Source organism: Ceratotherium simum, chromosome 1, assembly GCF_057802395.1.
Source record: "Ceratotherium simum simum isolate JZ-2026a chromosome 1, ASM5780239v1, whole genome shotgun sequence".
Classification (NCBI taxonomy): domain Eukaryota; kingdom Metazoa; phylum Chordata; class Mammalia; order Perissodactyla; family Rhinocerotidae; genus Ceratotherium; species Ceratotherium simum.
The window spans coordinates 40,465,991-40,481,790 of record NC_141900.1 but is presented as its reverse complement, the minus strand read 5'-3'; the positions used below and the strand labels follow the sequence as shown (position 1 = coordinate 40,481,790).

The 15,800-nt window shown below is 38.6% G+C and overlaps 1 protein-coding gene across 1 annotated transcript in view; it reads right to left on the bottom strand.

Moving 5' to 3' along the window:
* Positions 1-15,800, bottom strand: part of DYNC1I1 (dynein cytoplasmic 1 intermediate chain 1) — a 262,229-nt gene that overhangs the window by 49,866 nt on the left and 196,563 nt on the right. Inside the window, exons 10-12 of the mRNA XM_004431372.3 lie at positions 13,809-13,922; positions 11,163-11,296; positions 7,568-7,712 (exon numbers count right to left, since the gene is read on the bottom strand). Of these exons, the coding sequence (XP_004431429.1) occupies positions 7,568-7,712; positions 11,163-11,296; positions 13,809-13,922 (393 nt within the window). The remainder of the gene's footprint in view (positions 1-7,567; positions 7,713-11,162; positions 11,297-13,808; positions 13,923-15,800) is intronic.

The window sequence follows — 15,800 nt, the reverse complement described above, 5'->3', positions numbered from 1 at the left end:
CTTCATTAAGTAGTAGATAACAACAATAAACAAACACATAGAGACAGAGATTGGATTGGTGGTTACCAGAGGGGAAGGGGGGAGGGAGGAGGGTGAAAGGGATAATTCGGCACGTGTGTGGTGATGGGTTGTAATTAGTATTTGGGTGGTGAACATGATATAATCTATGCAGAAATAGAAGTATAATGATGTACACCTGAAATTTATACAATGTTATAAACCAATGTTACGGCAATAAACAAAACAAAATAAACAACAAAAAAAAATAAAATCTCAACAACAACAACAAAAATATATATATAGTAAGGTGGGGACAGGTTGTGGACAGCTTTGAATGTCAGATTCAGTAGGTTTCAGAAGACCTAAGAGATTCAACAATGGCAATTTGACACAATTCCTGGCACTCCTGTAAAATTTAGATTAGACATCACCTATGAAATGCATCTTTGATATTTAACCCCAACTGGCCCTCAGATTGGAGCAGTTCAGACATCCTCTAGAGTCAGGACCCTGTCCCATTTCTTGCAAGATCTGGTCTATACCTTGCTCCTCTCCCTACCACAACCCAGTTCCCACTAGTGTTAGCAGATAAGTGTGCCTCTGACCTTACCAGAAAATAAGGACTTTCTCTCATTCTCTGCTTCCCCCTCACTTCCATTTAGCTAAACCTATCCATAAAGCTTTTTCCAGTCTTAGCAGTGTCCTGCGTCTTCTCCCCACCCCAACTCCACATGGGCACCTGATATCGTATTTCTAAATTTTTCAAACCACCCACTATCAATCTACACTTTTCATTGGCTCCTTCTCTTCAGGCCACAAACACGCTCAAGGCTCTCAAAAAGTATAATGACCAAATCTTTCCTTGGCTCAGCTCTCCCTGCTAGTCACCACTCTGTCTCCTTCAGTTCATAGCCTAATGTCTGCAAGAGCAGTCTATATTTTCTGTGTCCACTGTCTTCCCTCCTCTCTGCAACCACCTGCCATCTGTCCCCACTGCTCCGCTGAAATTGCTCTCACTGAGGTCAATGCCACCCTCTTCTTGCCTTTTCGATCCCTGTATTCCTTCTCATCCTGCAGCATCAGAGGCTCCAAGCTTGCACCCTTGTCCACTTTAATTCACATTCTTGTCATAATTCTCTCCCTTGGAATAAATGACTAACTATATGCTGCTCACTGTCATATCTATATTTTTAACCCCATTCTTGCTCCTCAGCTCCAGTATTTTCAATTGCCTTTTAGGAATTTCCAAGCACCTCAGTTGGAGTGTGTCCCAGACTGCTGATTTTCTACCCCCAACCCAAGCCTGCTCCTCCTCCTCTATTTCCTGTCTTAGTCACTGACACCACCACTCCTTCACTCAGATGCCTAAGGTAGAAATATCAGAATCGTCATTGACTCTGCTCTTAAATCAAGTGAGGTGCTCACTATGTCTGCTGGATTTTCTCTCTCAGACTTGAGTTCTCCTCCACAAGCTATCTCTGCCACCACCAAAGTTCTGGCTCTCACCTGGATGATCAAACTAGCCTTATAACTGGATTTCCTGTCTCTAGGCTTAGCATGCTGGTGTGGAAAAGAACATGGCTTTGTGGTCACACAAATCTGGGTTTGAATCCCAGTTTCCCCACTTTCTCATTGAGCACATCAGGCAAGTTATTTAAGCTCTCTTATGTCTATTTCTCCTTCTATAAAATGGGACAATACTATCTACTCATAAGTTTACTGTGAGGAATTAATGGACTAATGTATGTAACACATTTAGCACAATGCCTGGCACACAGTAGGACCTCAATAAATGTTAGTCCCGCCACTCCCATTCTGCAAATTTATCTTCCATAGAAAACTCCTTAAAATTAAATTTTGTTTAATTCACTCCTAAAATGACTTGTCATCATTTATAAAATAAAAGTAAAGCTACACAATCAAGTATAGAACTTCCTTTCTAGCCTCATCACATGCCATTTCCTAACTGGATCTCCCCTTTTCAGCCATTTAGATGAAAATGGCTGCTCATTTGTTGATTCAGCTGCCTGGAAAGAAGCCTGGTCCTCTGTTTGCCAGGTAAACTGCTCCAACAAAATTTCTTCTTCAGGGTGAAGCCTTCCCTGACTGTGGTTTAATGATGGAACTCAGTATGGTGGGGAGGTGGAGGGGTGCGGAGAGGGCAATGTAATGTGTTTTAATCCTCTCTCCATTCACACTGCCCTCACTAAAATTGCAAAAATTAGCACCCTGTTTGGAATTCCACGCCCCTTTTTTGCATCTCCCCTCCTCATTCTTGGTGGTCTCATAGCCTTTTCTAGAAATTGCTATTAGTACTTATTTCACCTGAACCAACCACTCACTGTTCACTTCCTTCCCAGATGTTTCCACCATGCCTCAGTGTCTCCCATTCCATGATAAACTCATGTGCCTCCATCCTCAGCCTCTCATGGAAAGCTCCCTCCATTGCTGTCTCAGTGGAATCCTCCCTCTCCCATAAGCTCACCACCTCCCCTGCCATCTCCTCAAGTAGAGGCTGTTCATTATCATATATCCTATTTCAGAATAGTGAGAGAGGGTCACCTTCTTACTTGCTCTCCAGGGCTGTTTCATGGCTTCTCAGTCCTCCAGTGAAAAGGCCTGCTTCTTTTAAGTTCAGGCCATTTGTCTGTACCATCTTGTAACTCTTTGGATCTCTCTTCTGAATTCATTGAAGACCTTAGCACTGGAATCACCTTTCTATCCCAGGGGTCTCCTTTTCTATCCCAGTCTTGTCTTTTTCCTGGCCCACTTCAAAGCACGCAGCACACTAGCACCTTGATCTTTTATTCCTGTGACCTCTTCATCCCCAGTGAACTGCACCTTCACTTGACTTCAGCTACAGCCATGACCACACCTTAGACCTTTTTTTTTAAATCACTTGGAATTATTTCAGTTGTGAATTACTAAACCCAAACATCTCACTTTCTAACAATAATCTCTTATTTTACTAATTCTCTTATTCTATTACTTCCTTCACACTTGTTCTTTGATCTTATAGATCCCTTTACTTTCTCCTGTCTCTTTTCATTTTCTTTCTGCTCCAGTTGAGAATTCTTAGTTTCTAACATCAAATGCTCTGTCATCCTTATCTCCAAATCTCACGTTCTATTGTCCCTCCATCACATTCTTGTAAAGCTCCAGCCAAGGATCCACCTAATTGGCCCCCTCATCCATGTCCATATTTGTGCTGCTAAGCTCTCTTGGAGGAAATCAGCCCTGAAGATTGATGCCAATAAAGCATTCTAGTCTCCAACCCAACTGGGTCCTCCACACTGCCCAGAGCCTGTCTTTGTTTCCCTAATCAGCTCTTCCTGTTCTCTTCTGTGACCAGCTGAAACCTGCTCCCTTCAGTGCCTCCACTTCTCACTCAGTAGAATATTTCATCTCCTACTTCATTGAGAAAACAGCATCACATGCGAGTGCTCTGCTTTCATTCACCAAATCTACACACTTATAAGTATTTGTCCCCAGCCTTTCCTGTTCTTTTGTTCCAACAGAAGAGATGTCGCTGCCCAAATTTAAAACTCACCCCCTGCTCATGCTATGTATCCCATTCACTCTAACATTTTCAGGGTCTTTCTCTGCCTTACAGGTATACACTTTCTGGCTTTTCCACAATAGCAACATCCTCAAGAGTCTCTACAAATTGAAAAAAAAAAAAAGAAAGAATACAATAGAAGAAAAGAAGAAAAACCCTCTCTCTATCTCCCATCTTCCTCTCCTCGTAGGCGAACTTCTTAATTTTTCTTCAGTGCTTCCTTACCTTTCACTCATTCCTCGACCCATTGTAATCCGCGTCCCACCCTCCACACACTTCAATGAGACCGTACTTGCCATGGGCACCAGTGGCTTCAAGTTGCTAAATACCATGGACGTATTTCAATCTTGATATTATTTCTCTGAAGTATTTGTTACTGTTGATCACTCTCTCCTCTTTTGTTTTTTTAGTCTTTTATTATAGAAAGTTTCAAACATATTCAGAAATAGGATAATATCAATGTCTAGCTTCAATATTTACTAATACATAGCCAATAATATTCATCTACATCTACAAGGTCTCCCCTTCCCAACTGATTATTTTGAAGTAAACCCCTGACATCATGATTTCTTCTGTAAATATTTCAGTGTGCATCTCTAAAAAATAAAACCACTTAAAATGATCACAATATCATTATCACACCTAAAAATAATAACTCATAATTATCAAATATTCAGTCAATAGTCATATTTCCCTAACAGCCTTCTAATTTTTTTAATGGTTTGTTTGAATCAAGATCTATATAAGATCCACATTTTGAGATTGGTTGAAATGTCTCAAGTGTCGTTTTCTTCTATTTTGTTTTGCTATACAGTTTCCACCTCCATTTCTTTTTGTCCCTTGAAAAAAAGTTTTTGCTTTTATTGCAGAAATGAGATCAACTGTCCTATAGACTTCCCCAGTCTGGATTTGGCTGAGTCCACCTTGTGGAATCATTTAACATTTTGCATCTGTATCTCCTATAGCCTCTAAATTCAGAGATCTGGTGGACTGATAAGATTAGGATTGGATTTAGGTGGCAAATTTGCTTCAAAGGTGGTATTGTATACTTCCATAATCATCAAGGTTGTTTCTAATTTTACAATGTTTTCAGCAAAAATGATTGCCTAGATCATTAGGGGTTGCAAAATGATTAAAATTCAAATCCTATCATTTCTTCTTCCTATATTAGCTGGAATATTTCTTTAAAGAAAAACTTCCCTTCATCAACTATTTAATAACCCTGAAGTACAAATCTTATAGAAAAGACAGAATAAATGTTTGATTCTTTCAGAATAAATGATTGATTGAGTCTTTCTTTTACTTACCAGTTTTGAAAATAATGAGTTGGTTTCCCTAGTATTCTCCAAAGATGACCAATGAGGTTTTTTTTTTTTCTTTTTTCAGTATCATTATGAACTCGTGAATCTATTACCCTTATTGATATTCTTTAGCTAGCAGAAGCTTATTCAACTTGGCTTCCAAGTCCTTTGACAAGAAATTTGTAGTGTTTGGTAGTTTCCTTGTTTTCTATTATGACAAAATATTCCAGGCTCATTTTGTACATCTCCTGCTCCAGATCTAGAATTAGTAATTTTGGTTTCTTTTAGTGACACTGGTATTTAGAGAGCACAATCTGGACACTAGGAGTGTCATTGCTCCTAGGTTGGTCATTGTTTCTAGACGTTTTTGTTCGATAGAGCTGTGAACATGTATTCTTTTAGAATTAAAGGTAACACACCACAAGTTCTTACTGATACTTCCAACTCAAATTCAGGATGACCACAGAGTTTTTACTTAACTTTGTGCATTTGTATCTCCTTTCAACCCAGATGACAATATCAATTCGCAGTGACAGCAACACAGTCATTTAATTTATCTCATGATACAAAACACAACAGTATCAGAGTAAGAGTAACAATACGACCATCAGCAATATGAGTACTAGAAGAAGTCAAAGCTTTTTTTTTCTTTTTTTTTTTGTAGTCCTTTTTATCCTTAAAATATATCCCTTTTGGAATGTGCAGTCAAAATGCAGGGTTTTAAAGTCACTTAGAATCATTCCATACTGTAGGGTTTTGCCTCCAATTTGAACCACATTAAGGTTGATTTGTTTCATGTTACTTTAAATATTTTAGGAATCAATTTTAAAATTTATTTTGTTTTATAACTATGTAATCTTTGCATGGTTCCCAAACCAAATACCAAAACAAGGTATATTTCAGGAAGTATAGCTATTATCTCTCTTTCTTTCAGCCTCCTGCCTCCCTATAAGTAATAATTTTGTGTGTGTGTGGCTTATCTTTCCAACTTTTAAAAATATATAAATAAATATTAAACAATGACAGCATACTATTTACACTTTTTTCCACCTTGCTTTCCTCATTTAAAAATATATCGTACAGATGACTCCATAATAGTATGTAGACATCTTCTTCATTTCTTCCTGCACTTGAATAGTACTCCCTTGTGTGGATGGACCATACTTTTGATTTGTCCAGTGCTCTATTGATGGAATTTTGGATTCTTTCCATTCTTCTGCTATTCAAGGTAATCATTCAATGAGTCTCTTGCTTATGTTTTTTTTCTTATTTTTGCTAGTGTATCTTTGGTGTAGATTCCTACAAGTGGGAATTGCTTTGTCAATGAGCAAATATGCATGTATTATTTTTAGATATTGCCAAATTCTCCTCCATAGTGGTGTACCACTTTGCATTTCCAACAGCAATGTGTGAGAAAGGCTGGTTTCCTTCAGTCTCATCACAGAATATGTTGTCTTTTGGATTTTTGTCAATCTAGTAGTTGAAAAGAGGTTTCTCAATGAGGTTGTTTTTCATACAGTTAAGAGCCAATTCTGTCCTCTTGACACATTCCCTCTCCATTAATACCCAGGAAGCCACACACACAAAAATTCTAATTTATTTCCTATTTCTCGGGTTGTTACATTTAATCTCCTTCTCTAGTTCCATATCTCTTATTTCCTAAATATTCTTCTTTCTCTGGATTGTGTCTTAGCATTTCTTTTAAAATCCACTCATTTGACTGTAATAATCATTGCTATTGTCACTTCTACTAAGTGCATACCTGCAACCAAGAGCTCTCCCTCTGCTTCTGTCCCACATATTACAATGCCTAGTGGAGATCATGAATTGTGCCTCCCAGTCACCTTTAACTCAATGTGTAACACACTTCCCCAACATGCCCTCCCTCTGGTGTTCTCCAGTGCAGTGACTGCTACCACAAATTACCAGTTGCTCCAGTCACAAACCTGGGTTTTTTTCCTGGTGACTCCCTTTTTCACCCTCCTTGCATCAAAACAATCAGCAATTTCTGTGGCTTTTAGCTCTTAAATGATTCTCAAATCCATCCGCTACTCTCCATCCCATACTACTAATCTAAGCCACTGTCGTTTCTCTTCTGGACTAGTGAACCTTCCTTTTAGGAGGTTTTCCCTTTTCCTGCTCCTAAACATGGTCAGAATTACCTTTGAAAACACAAATAATATAATGCCATTTACTAGCTTAAAAACCTTCAAAGCCTCAAAAAAAAAAAAAAAAAAATAGAAAGAACCACCTAAAACCCCAAACATCCAAGTCCCAAGTCATATATTTCCACAGGTGCATATGTATTTAAGTAAGTGCTACAAAGCTCCAGATGATTAATACTAACCTGATAACAGAGGTCACCCCTGGGGAGAGGACTGGGATGGTAGGTAGTAAAGTGGATGTTGTGGGCAGAGTTAATGTTGGTGACGGAGGACTTCTGTTTCATCATTATTTGAATTGTTTGAAATTTTTACAATTACGATGTTTTCAAGTATTACTTATATATTTTAAAATAAATAAAATGGACTAAGAAAGTGAACCTTAACTAGCTCCGAGGCAGACTGGGCTCACCAGCAGGTTGTATGAATTCTCAATGCCAGGTCACCTGGAATAGACCTCAGATTCTCCACAACTCTCCCCAGGGAACAAAAATTGTCCTCTTCACCTTTGTATTATCTGAGAATTTCAATCAAGGTATTCTTACCTTTGTGGTCCACAGTTTGACGGTCCAGTCAAACGACGATGTGACAAACAGGTGTGAAAAGTCGATTGGGCCCACTGCCATGTGGCAGTTAATTCCTGTCACTGGCCCTTGGTGACCTTCGAAGACCTCACCGATACCTGCTTTGCTGCATGAAAACCACATGTGAGCAGAATTTCAGTGACTTTTGCAAAGCAGTGATGGCTTTAAAAAAACAAACTTGTCTCTGCGTGATGACTTCTCCATAATTTGGAAGAATAACCATAGACCACCAAAAATGAAATCACCTTCACAGTTACCTTGAGAGAAATAAAATGCTAGACTACTTTTGGTCATTGGAAAACAATATGGGGCAATATAATCATTTTAATCTTCAGAATTTAATATCAAATTTTATCATTTAATCCTTTTTTACGAGTTCCTCAAATCCCATCATTGTTGATGCAGCTACTTTTTGAAAAACATATCTACTTAGATCTCAGAAGCTTTCATATTTATAATGAGACTATTCTATTCTTGTGATGACATTTGGCACATGTTCCATTTTAACTCCTTTTGGGGAGCCTATTGGCTATAAAACTCCATACATCCTTATATACATACATTTATCCTTTAAAGGAAATTTCTTAAAATAAGTTGAGCTACCCGAAAATGTAATACTTTGTGGAAACCCTTGCCACCACAAAATAATATGCATAACTTAAATGTAATACGGAGACAATGATGTTTTCACTGAAAGCAGAAGAGAAATTTACAAATCCACTAAATGTAAATTCTGTAAGGGCTGGTGCCTTGTTTGTCTTGTTGCCAAGTCTTTAGCATATAGTAAGTGCTCAATAAATATTAGTTGAAAGAAACAGCAAAAGAGACAAATTTATGCCTTTTTTCCCCAACAGAATTGCATTTGAGAAATATTGATACACATTTTTCAAGTTATCTATAGACATATGTTGCTCATTTAACTAAGCTGGGATTATTTCCAGCCCCCTATTATCACACAATAGTCCACATGCAATCATACCCAATTAGTAAATATACCAAAATGCTATATTTTAAAAATCCACTTGCATGAGATTATAAATAAGACAAATACAGAGAGATTGTGGAACCTAAATACTATGTCACTAGGAGCAAAAATGAATTGTTATTAAAACATTTGGGCTTCTGGAGCACCAATAAGTGTCGATGTGCTGAGCAAAATTTGAAATCATGAGCAAACTGCTGCAGCCTGTGTTCTGTGTAACAGGCACTCAAAAATTATGCCCAGTGAAACTGCTAACAGCAGTTCCACACGTGATCATTTGAATTTGTTCTAATGAACACGAGGAACTGATCTTTGAAGTGGCCCCTGGTGAGACTCCGCTTGCTCTTAACAGCATCCTGAAAGGGTTTATAGGGTGCAAAATGAGGACCTTGTTTAATTTATGGAAGTGGATTTGCACCTTCTCTATGTTAGGTGAAAAATGGAAATCCCCCGCCTCTCTCCTATAGCCCTATATGACCCATTTAAAATTACTACAATGTCAAATGCTGCAGCTTTACAACTTGACTAAGATCTGTATTCTATATTTCAGATGGATGGACCAACGTAAAAAGCAAAATCAAGCTCGTTGTAAAAAGTTTTGCAGTATACCCTCTTCTGAACCACAGGGTATATTCTGATTTTGCTTGAAAAGGACAAGAGCCACAGAACAAAAATATTCATTGTGTAAAAGGAACTAAAAAAAAAAGAAAAATCTAGAAGTTATCAATGAACATATTCTGTAGCCTTCACAGATGATTAAGGTCCTGGATTAAGTCAACTGAACCTATGCCCTGTGATTCTAATAAATGTGGAGACAAAGCTGTGACTCCATGATTGGCCCGCTGCACTCTCTGTGCCTCTCTCTTGCCACTTATGACTTTCTACCTGTAGTGGAGATATTTGTGCGTTTACCTTTCCCACCATCCTCAGTTCCTGGAAGACAGGAATCAGGTTTAAATGATGTCTGCATGCCTGGCGGTATCTAGTAATGCCCTTTGCTCAAAGTAGGTGTGCAGTCAATGTTTGCATGAAGAACTTGATCAGATCTTTTTATCCTTTCATAAAACTTTAATGTGTGGTTTTAACCAGTTTTTATGAAGTAGGACCATTGGGCATGGAACTATGAGGCATATCTTCCTAGTCATCTTTAAATCATGTGAGCAGGGAAAATACTGCTTGTTCTTAAGTGCAGAACAGTGGGAACATCACAGCTCATACTGTAGGAGCTGGGCCATGGACGCTTGTTACTTCTACAAAACAGGAAAACACAGGAATATGAACTTGAAACAATTTCTGGTTCCTCATTAAATCTAAACAGCCTGGGATGAGTGCAAGAGATGAAAAATCAATTGAATTAGAACTAATAAAGTGACAGAGAAATTAAGCACCAAGGTGAACACAGTGAACTTTCAAAAGATGTGAGGCCACTCGTTAAGTCTTGCATGCAATTTTATAATCTAGTCTAAATTATTGGATTCCACTTTATCCTGATGGTTTTCCAGGGACATTTGCCTATCTTTCAATCAAGGCAGAGTTCTTATCACCTGGAAACTTCATGGTGGCTTGTATATAACATACTATTTCAGTCTCTCTGATTGGGATGAAAGGCCCTAAACCACTTCTCTATACTATTTGGATATTGTCATTTCTTTATCCCTATATAGATTTTTACCTCTTCACTTACTATGTGCCAGGCCCTGGGAAGGGAATCAATGATGAAATGAAAATAGTTTAGTAAGAGAAAAATGGCAGATAAATGAAGAGTTGAAATAAAATGTGATTAAAGCTATTGTAGAAGCATGTATAAAAATACATAAAATAGCAAACCTATCTGACAGCCTGTAGTCCTATACCATTTATTCTACTTTAATTTTCTCCATAATACTTATCATCTTAAACCATATTTTACTTATATATTAGTTGACTGTCTCTCACCCTCAACCAGAATATGAACTCCCCATCTGTTTTGCTTCTTACTGCATCCTTATGATGTGATGGTGCCTGGCACATGGTAAGTTCTTAGTAAATATTCATTGAAAGAATGAATGAATAAAAAGAATGAAAAGTCTATGGAACCATAGAAGAGAGAATAGTTTTCTTTGCCCGAGAGAGTCAAGAGAGGCTTTAATGTGGAATGACCTCTGTGCTGGCTCTTGAAGGATAAGGAGGAATTAACCAGGCCAGGAAGCGAGAAATGCCAGACCCAGCAGAAGAAATCGAATGTACAAATTCATGGAAGTGTGGCGGGATAAGCAATATTTGGGCATCGTTATCCTTGATGGGTCTGTGGCTGGAGCCTGAAGGCTGAGGCTGGGAAGGGGCAGGTAGTCAAGGGTCTCATATGATATACTAAGAAGCTTGGACTTTTTTCCTCATGACAGTGTGGACCATCAAAGGATTACAAATGGATAATGACCAGAGCAGATGGATGCTGTAAGAAAATAAAGACTTGAGGTTGTGCTTTGCATTTCTTCAGAAATGCCTTTCTCATAATGCAAGGTGGTTATAATCCACAATGTGATAACAGACTTTCGGAAATGAGGAACACGTCATCGGTAAGAAAACAAAAATCACCTTCCATGACGACAGGCTGTGTAGACTGTACCCTCCTCACTGCCAACCACGAAGTTATTGACGTCTCCCGTCGGGAAAGCCATTCCGGTAACAGCCACAGGCTTGGACTTATTGTACACCAGCTCCATGCTCTCCTACCAAAACATGGCGTGGTTACATTCCCTCTGTCAACTTCTTGCCATGCCAAAGATAGCACGGAAAAATCATTTGGCTAAATCGTCTGTTTGCTTTTCATACAGCGTTACAAAAGACCCCGGCTGTGCCAGAAACCACGCTTTACTGCCCCTGACATTCATGCTTCTGTGTATCTCTGGTTTCAGGCCGGCTGGATTTCATCAGCGTGTGCTGCTGCTGCTTAAGTCAGGCAGAGATGACAGGTGAGAATTCTGAAACTAATGGTGCAGAAACTAAAGATAATACTGTAATGGTTACACTTGTCAGCCCCAGGCTTTAATAAAACACACAATACCCTTGTATTTACAAACATTTTCAAAATCAATTGTTCGTGAGAATACACATGTGTTAATATCCGATGTACTGAGCACATTTGTCAAAGCAGGAGTGTGTGTCCTCCATGGACTAAAACCAGAAAGTTGTCACTCAGGTCATAAAAACCAGATTTCCACAGGGACCAGATTTCATGAAGGGCAGCTGTTAGGGGTATAGGCTATGAGCCTGCAAAGAATGGTGTTTAAACAAGTCTTTAAAATAGCAAATGAGAGATTTAATTTTATCTAAAATGATTTTCAAAATCAGAAATTAAAATGTATTTGAAAAGATATTCTGCTCAATTAAATTTAATAATAATGAAGAGTAATTAAAACTAACAACTCTGAATATCTCTGGCTATTTACATCAAACAGCCTACTTCGTGCACCTGAAATACTTTTTGAAAATCATTCTAGGGGATCATGTCATTATAGGTGCTTGAGAGTTTAGTCTTTTTTTGTGCAAACAAATAAACCAGGTCATCTCAGCCAAGGAGTCCATAAACTAGAAGCGCATGCTAACTGTCTGGGGAGCACAGACCATGTGGTCATGTGACATGCTTGCAGTGTGTGAGATCCACACATAGTGAATGCGTCTGTGAGGGGACGTTATGACAATATAATACAGAAAACAGAACTATCCAATGGTTTGCTCCACCGTTAAAATTAGCAGCCAGGAAGGTATAGTCTCCTGGTTGCCCACTTGGAAGGAAGAGGGACCAGGGCAACTGTTGGATGCTCCCAAGTCTGCCTGCCATCCACGGCCATGCCACTATACTCTCAATCTCTGTATGGAGACAGGAGTCTGTAGACATGCCAAAACTAATAAAAAGGGTCGTGTAGCCCCTGTATGACTGGTTTTAACCTAAACAAATACACGTTTAATCAGCGAAATGGGCAATTCAACAATCCTAATTAGAGGGTTCGCTCTTATATCTGTTTGCAACCTCTGTGCTTTTAAAGAAAAACAACATATTGCTGAGAATTTTAAGACAAAGCCATAAAATACCCATACACAACTCCTGACTTGTATAACGTTAAAGATCAGCAAAAATAGAGGAACTTAAATTGTAAGGAGCTTGTTAGCTTTCTCTCTCTCTCTCTTTTTTCCCTCTTAAAATTATAAAAAGAACTTATTTAGTCTTAGCTTTCTCTACATCTGTATTTTGTGGAGACTTATGGAAGGTTCTTTACGGTTTCCATATTTCCTTATGTACCTTGAAACTTTAATGTCTTCTAAAATTGTGAGAAAGACATTCTAGGGTCGTTATTCCAGGAAAGGGAAGAAGAATGTTAAAATTGAGAATTATCTCCTACATATCTTTTACAATTTTCTTGATGTTTCTTCACATTTTTGTCAAAGGCTATAACAATGAACTCTTTGTATTTTTAGTTGAAGGACAGTGAAGTACTTTTTTCTCCACAAGGAAATGTGGAAAGAGTGTAAATATGTGTGTTTATGTGCGTAGGTGTGTGTCTTCTTGTGTGTATGTATACATACATATATTCCGAAAGTTGCATTTAGATGCCTCCCCCCAGTGGTCTCTTCCACTTCTGCTCCTTTGTTTGGTTCCCATTATTGCAATCAGGGGTGGTTTGGAAACTTTGGAACGTTCTCATTTTCGACTTCTCATTTGTTGAATAAGGAATGGCAGGAGCCATACTAACAAACATTCCAGAGGAGAAAACAGATGGTTTGACAAATTCTTCATACATGCAGGCGGTCGTCTAGGCTACAGATACAAGCAAGGGCTTGGATTTCTGTTTTGCTGGAATACCTTTTCTCCAAGGCAAGTACCCATAAAGGATTGCTCTGCGGAGCTCCAACTTCGTTTTCATTTGTTTAAAATGCTGTAGGGTAAGTACAATTCATACCACAGGCAACTTCCATAATTACTATGCTTTAAATGGATTATCTCATTTTCACTTGAAACTGACCTAAGGATTAACGTATTACAATAATTACATGATTTGCGGTAAAGGAAATGGGTTTTGGCTTCAAGAGGAGACTGCTGAAAGCAGGCCTTCCTCTTTCAAGTGCATCCATTGGTTTTAGCTCCTATAGGATGTGAGGGTTTGGCTTTTAGGAACTATGTTCCATTAGGCAGGTATCTCTTTTAACCAGGATGCTCTTATGTGTAGGGGAAAACAAACCCACCTGTGGAGTTGAGAGCATGTCCAGGCTCCAGGAACACATTTTACCATCAGTAGAGACAGTGATAAGGTTATGAGCATTCTGGGTCCCAACAACATTTACACAGTACACGGGATGCTGCAAAAACATAAACATGGAGGATCAGACACTGATCCAAGAGGAAATGCTTACATTTGAGCGTCAAACACATTACTCTAAAACAAGGATTAAAGAGTGACATAATCCTACAATAATACAAGCCTAAGGTCATTTGCCACTTTTGATTTGAACTTGATTTCTTTCTGAAAGCTCTGGCAGCAAGACATAGCAGTGGAAATGTTTACAAAACTCTACCTTGCTCAGTCAGATGCAATGCAACAGAGCTGAAGGAAGCTGGAGCAAATCAGGATTGATGGGGCAGAAGCAGTACAGGGAGGTGAATGTGCATTACTTGAATGCGTCTCCAATGCATAGTTTGGCTTCTTAACTCACCATGAGTGATGGAAAAAGACAGTCTTCAAAAGGATAGAACTATTGACTTTTGGAAGGAATAAGTGTACTAAATCTGAAGTTTAATGCATTATAGTCACAGTGCCAAACATTTGTTAACATTCTTTATAAAAAATGGTTAACGCTCATCAGGCTCTTTAATTTGAGGGAGAGATATTGGTGGTGGAAATTATCGGCACAATGCACCTAGTGAGATAAAATTAGTTTCTTTTATGTTACTGCAAAATCTAGGATAATGATAGATTTATTTTTCAAAATATCATTTGGGGTAGTATGGAGGCTTAGATTTGGTCAAGGCCTTGAGAAAGGTCATTTATACAACCTGGGAATTGTAAGCAAGATGCTCTAACCTTCTGTCATAACTCTAGTAGATTATCCCACTCTGTAGAATCCTAAATGCTAGGCTAAAATCATTTGCAGCTGCACATTAAATACTAAATGGAAGGTTAGCATAAGCAGAACCTAGTAGTAATTTGGGTTAGATTTCAGGCAGCTTAGCCATCAGTGGCCAAACCACAACTTAGTTGATACTTCTCTGTGCAAAGAGCTGATGGTCTAAGTCTTACTCTTGATGAGTTACTGTCCATAATACCTAGCCACAACGACAATGAAACAATCTTTAATACTGGAAAGTTGATATTATATAAGGGATGGTTCCCAAACTATTATTATCATATAAACTCCTGGTCAGAAGGAACTGTAATAATCATCCAGTGCAGCTACTCATCTGCCTCTACCAAGAGGTGGTCCCAACTCTGCTTAAACACCTTTCCTAAGGGTAGCCAGGTTTAGCACTAATTTGGGGGAGTTCTTCCTTCTACCAATGGGGATAAAGAAGGCTCAAGGAGATACATTTAGTGAAGTGCCCTTTGGGATCATACAAATCAAGTCAAAACAATACAGCTTTTTGCATATTTATAGATTGTTGTTATATTAGCACCACCCCCGTCTTGTCTTACTTGGAATAATCATCACCAATTCTTCCGACTGTTCCTTGAGTACCTGGTTTTCAATATCTTCCCCATTCTGGTCACCCTCTTTTGCATATGCTGTATTTTGCCTGAGCTCCTCTTACACTGAAGTTCTGAGAATGAAACACAACTGTCTATCTTATTCTGACCAGCAGAATACAGAAATCCAGGGAGCATTGAATTGTCACTTCTCATGTGATTAAAAAAAATATGCTTGTATTAATGCATCCTAAGAATATATCTGCTTTTTTGGCAATTGCATCACTTCTTTTATTCACGCACATGGACAATCAACTAGGTCCCTATGTCTTCTTTACACCATGTTCCTACAGAAACTTTCAAATGAATCAATTTCAGTGGATCTGGACAGTGGCAAGCACAGCAGAGATCTGGAACTAAATGTTATCCTGATCAGGTCTTCAAATATCAATAGGACTGACTGGTTGTGGCCCTGTGGACAATGCTCTTGCTCAAGTCTCTGGTGTATGTAGAGCCTGCAGCAGTGCACAAACTCAAGCCTGGAGCCAGAAAACAT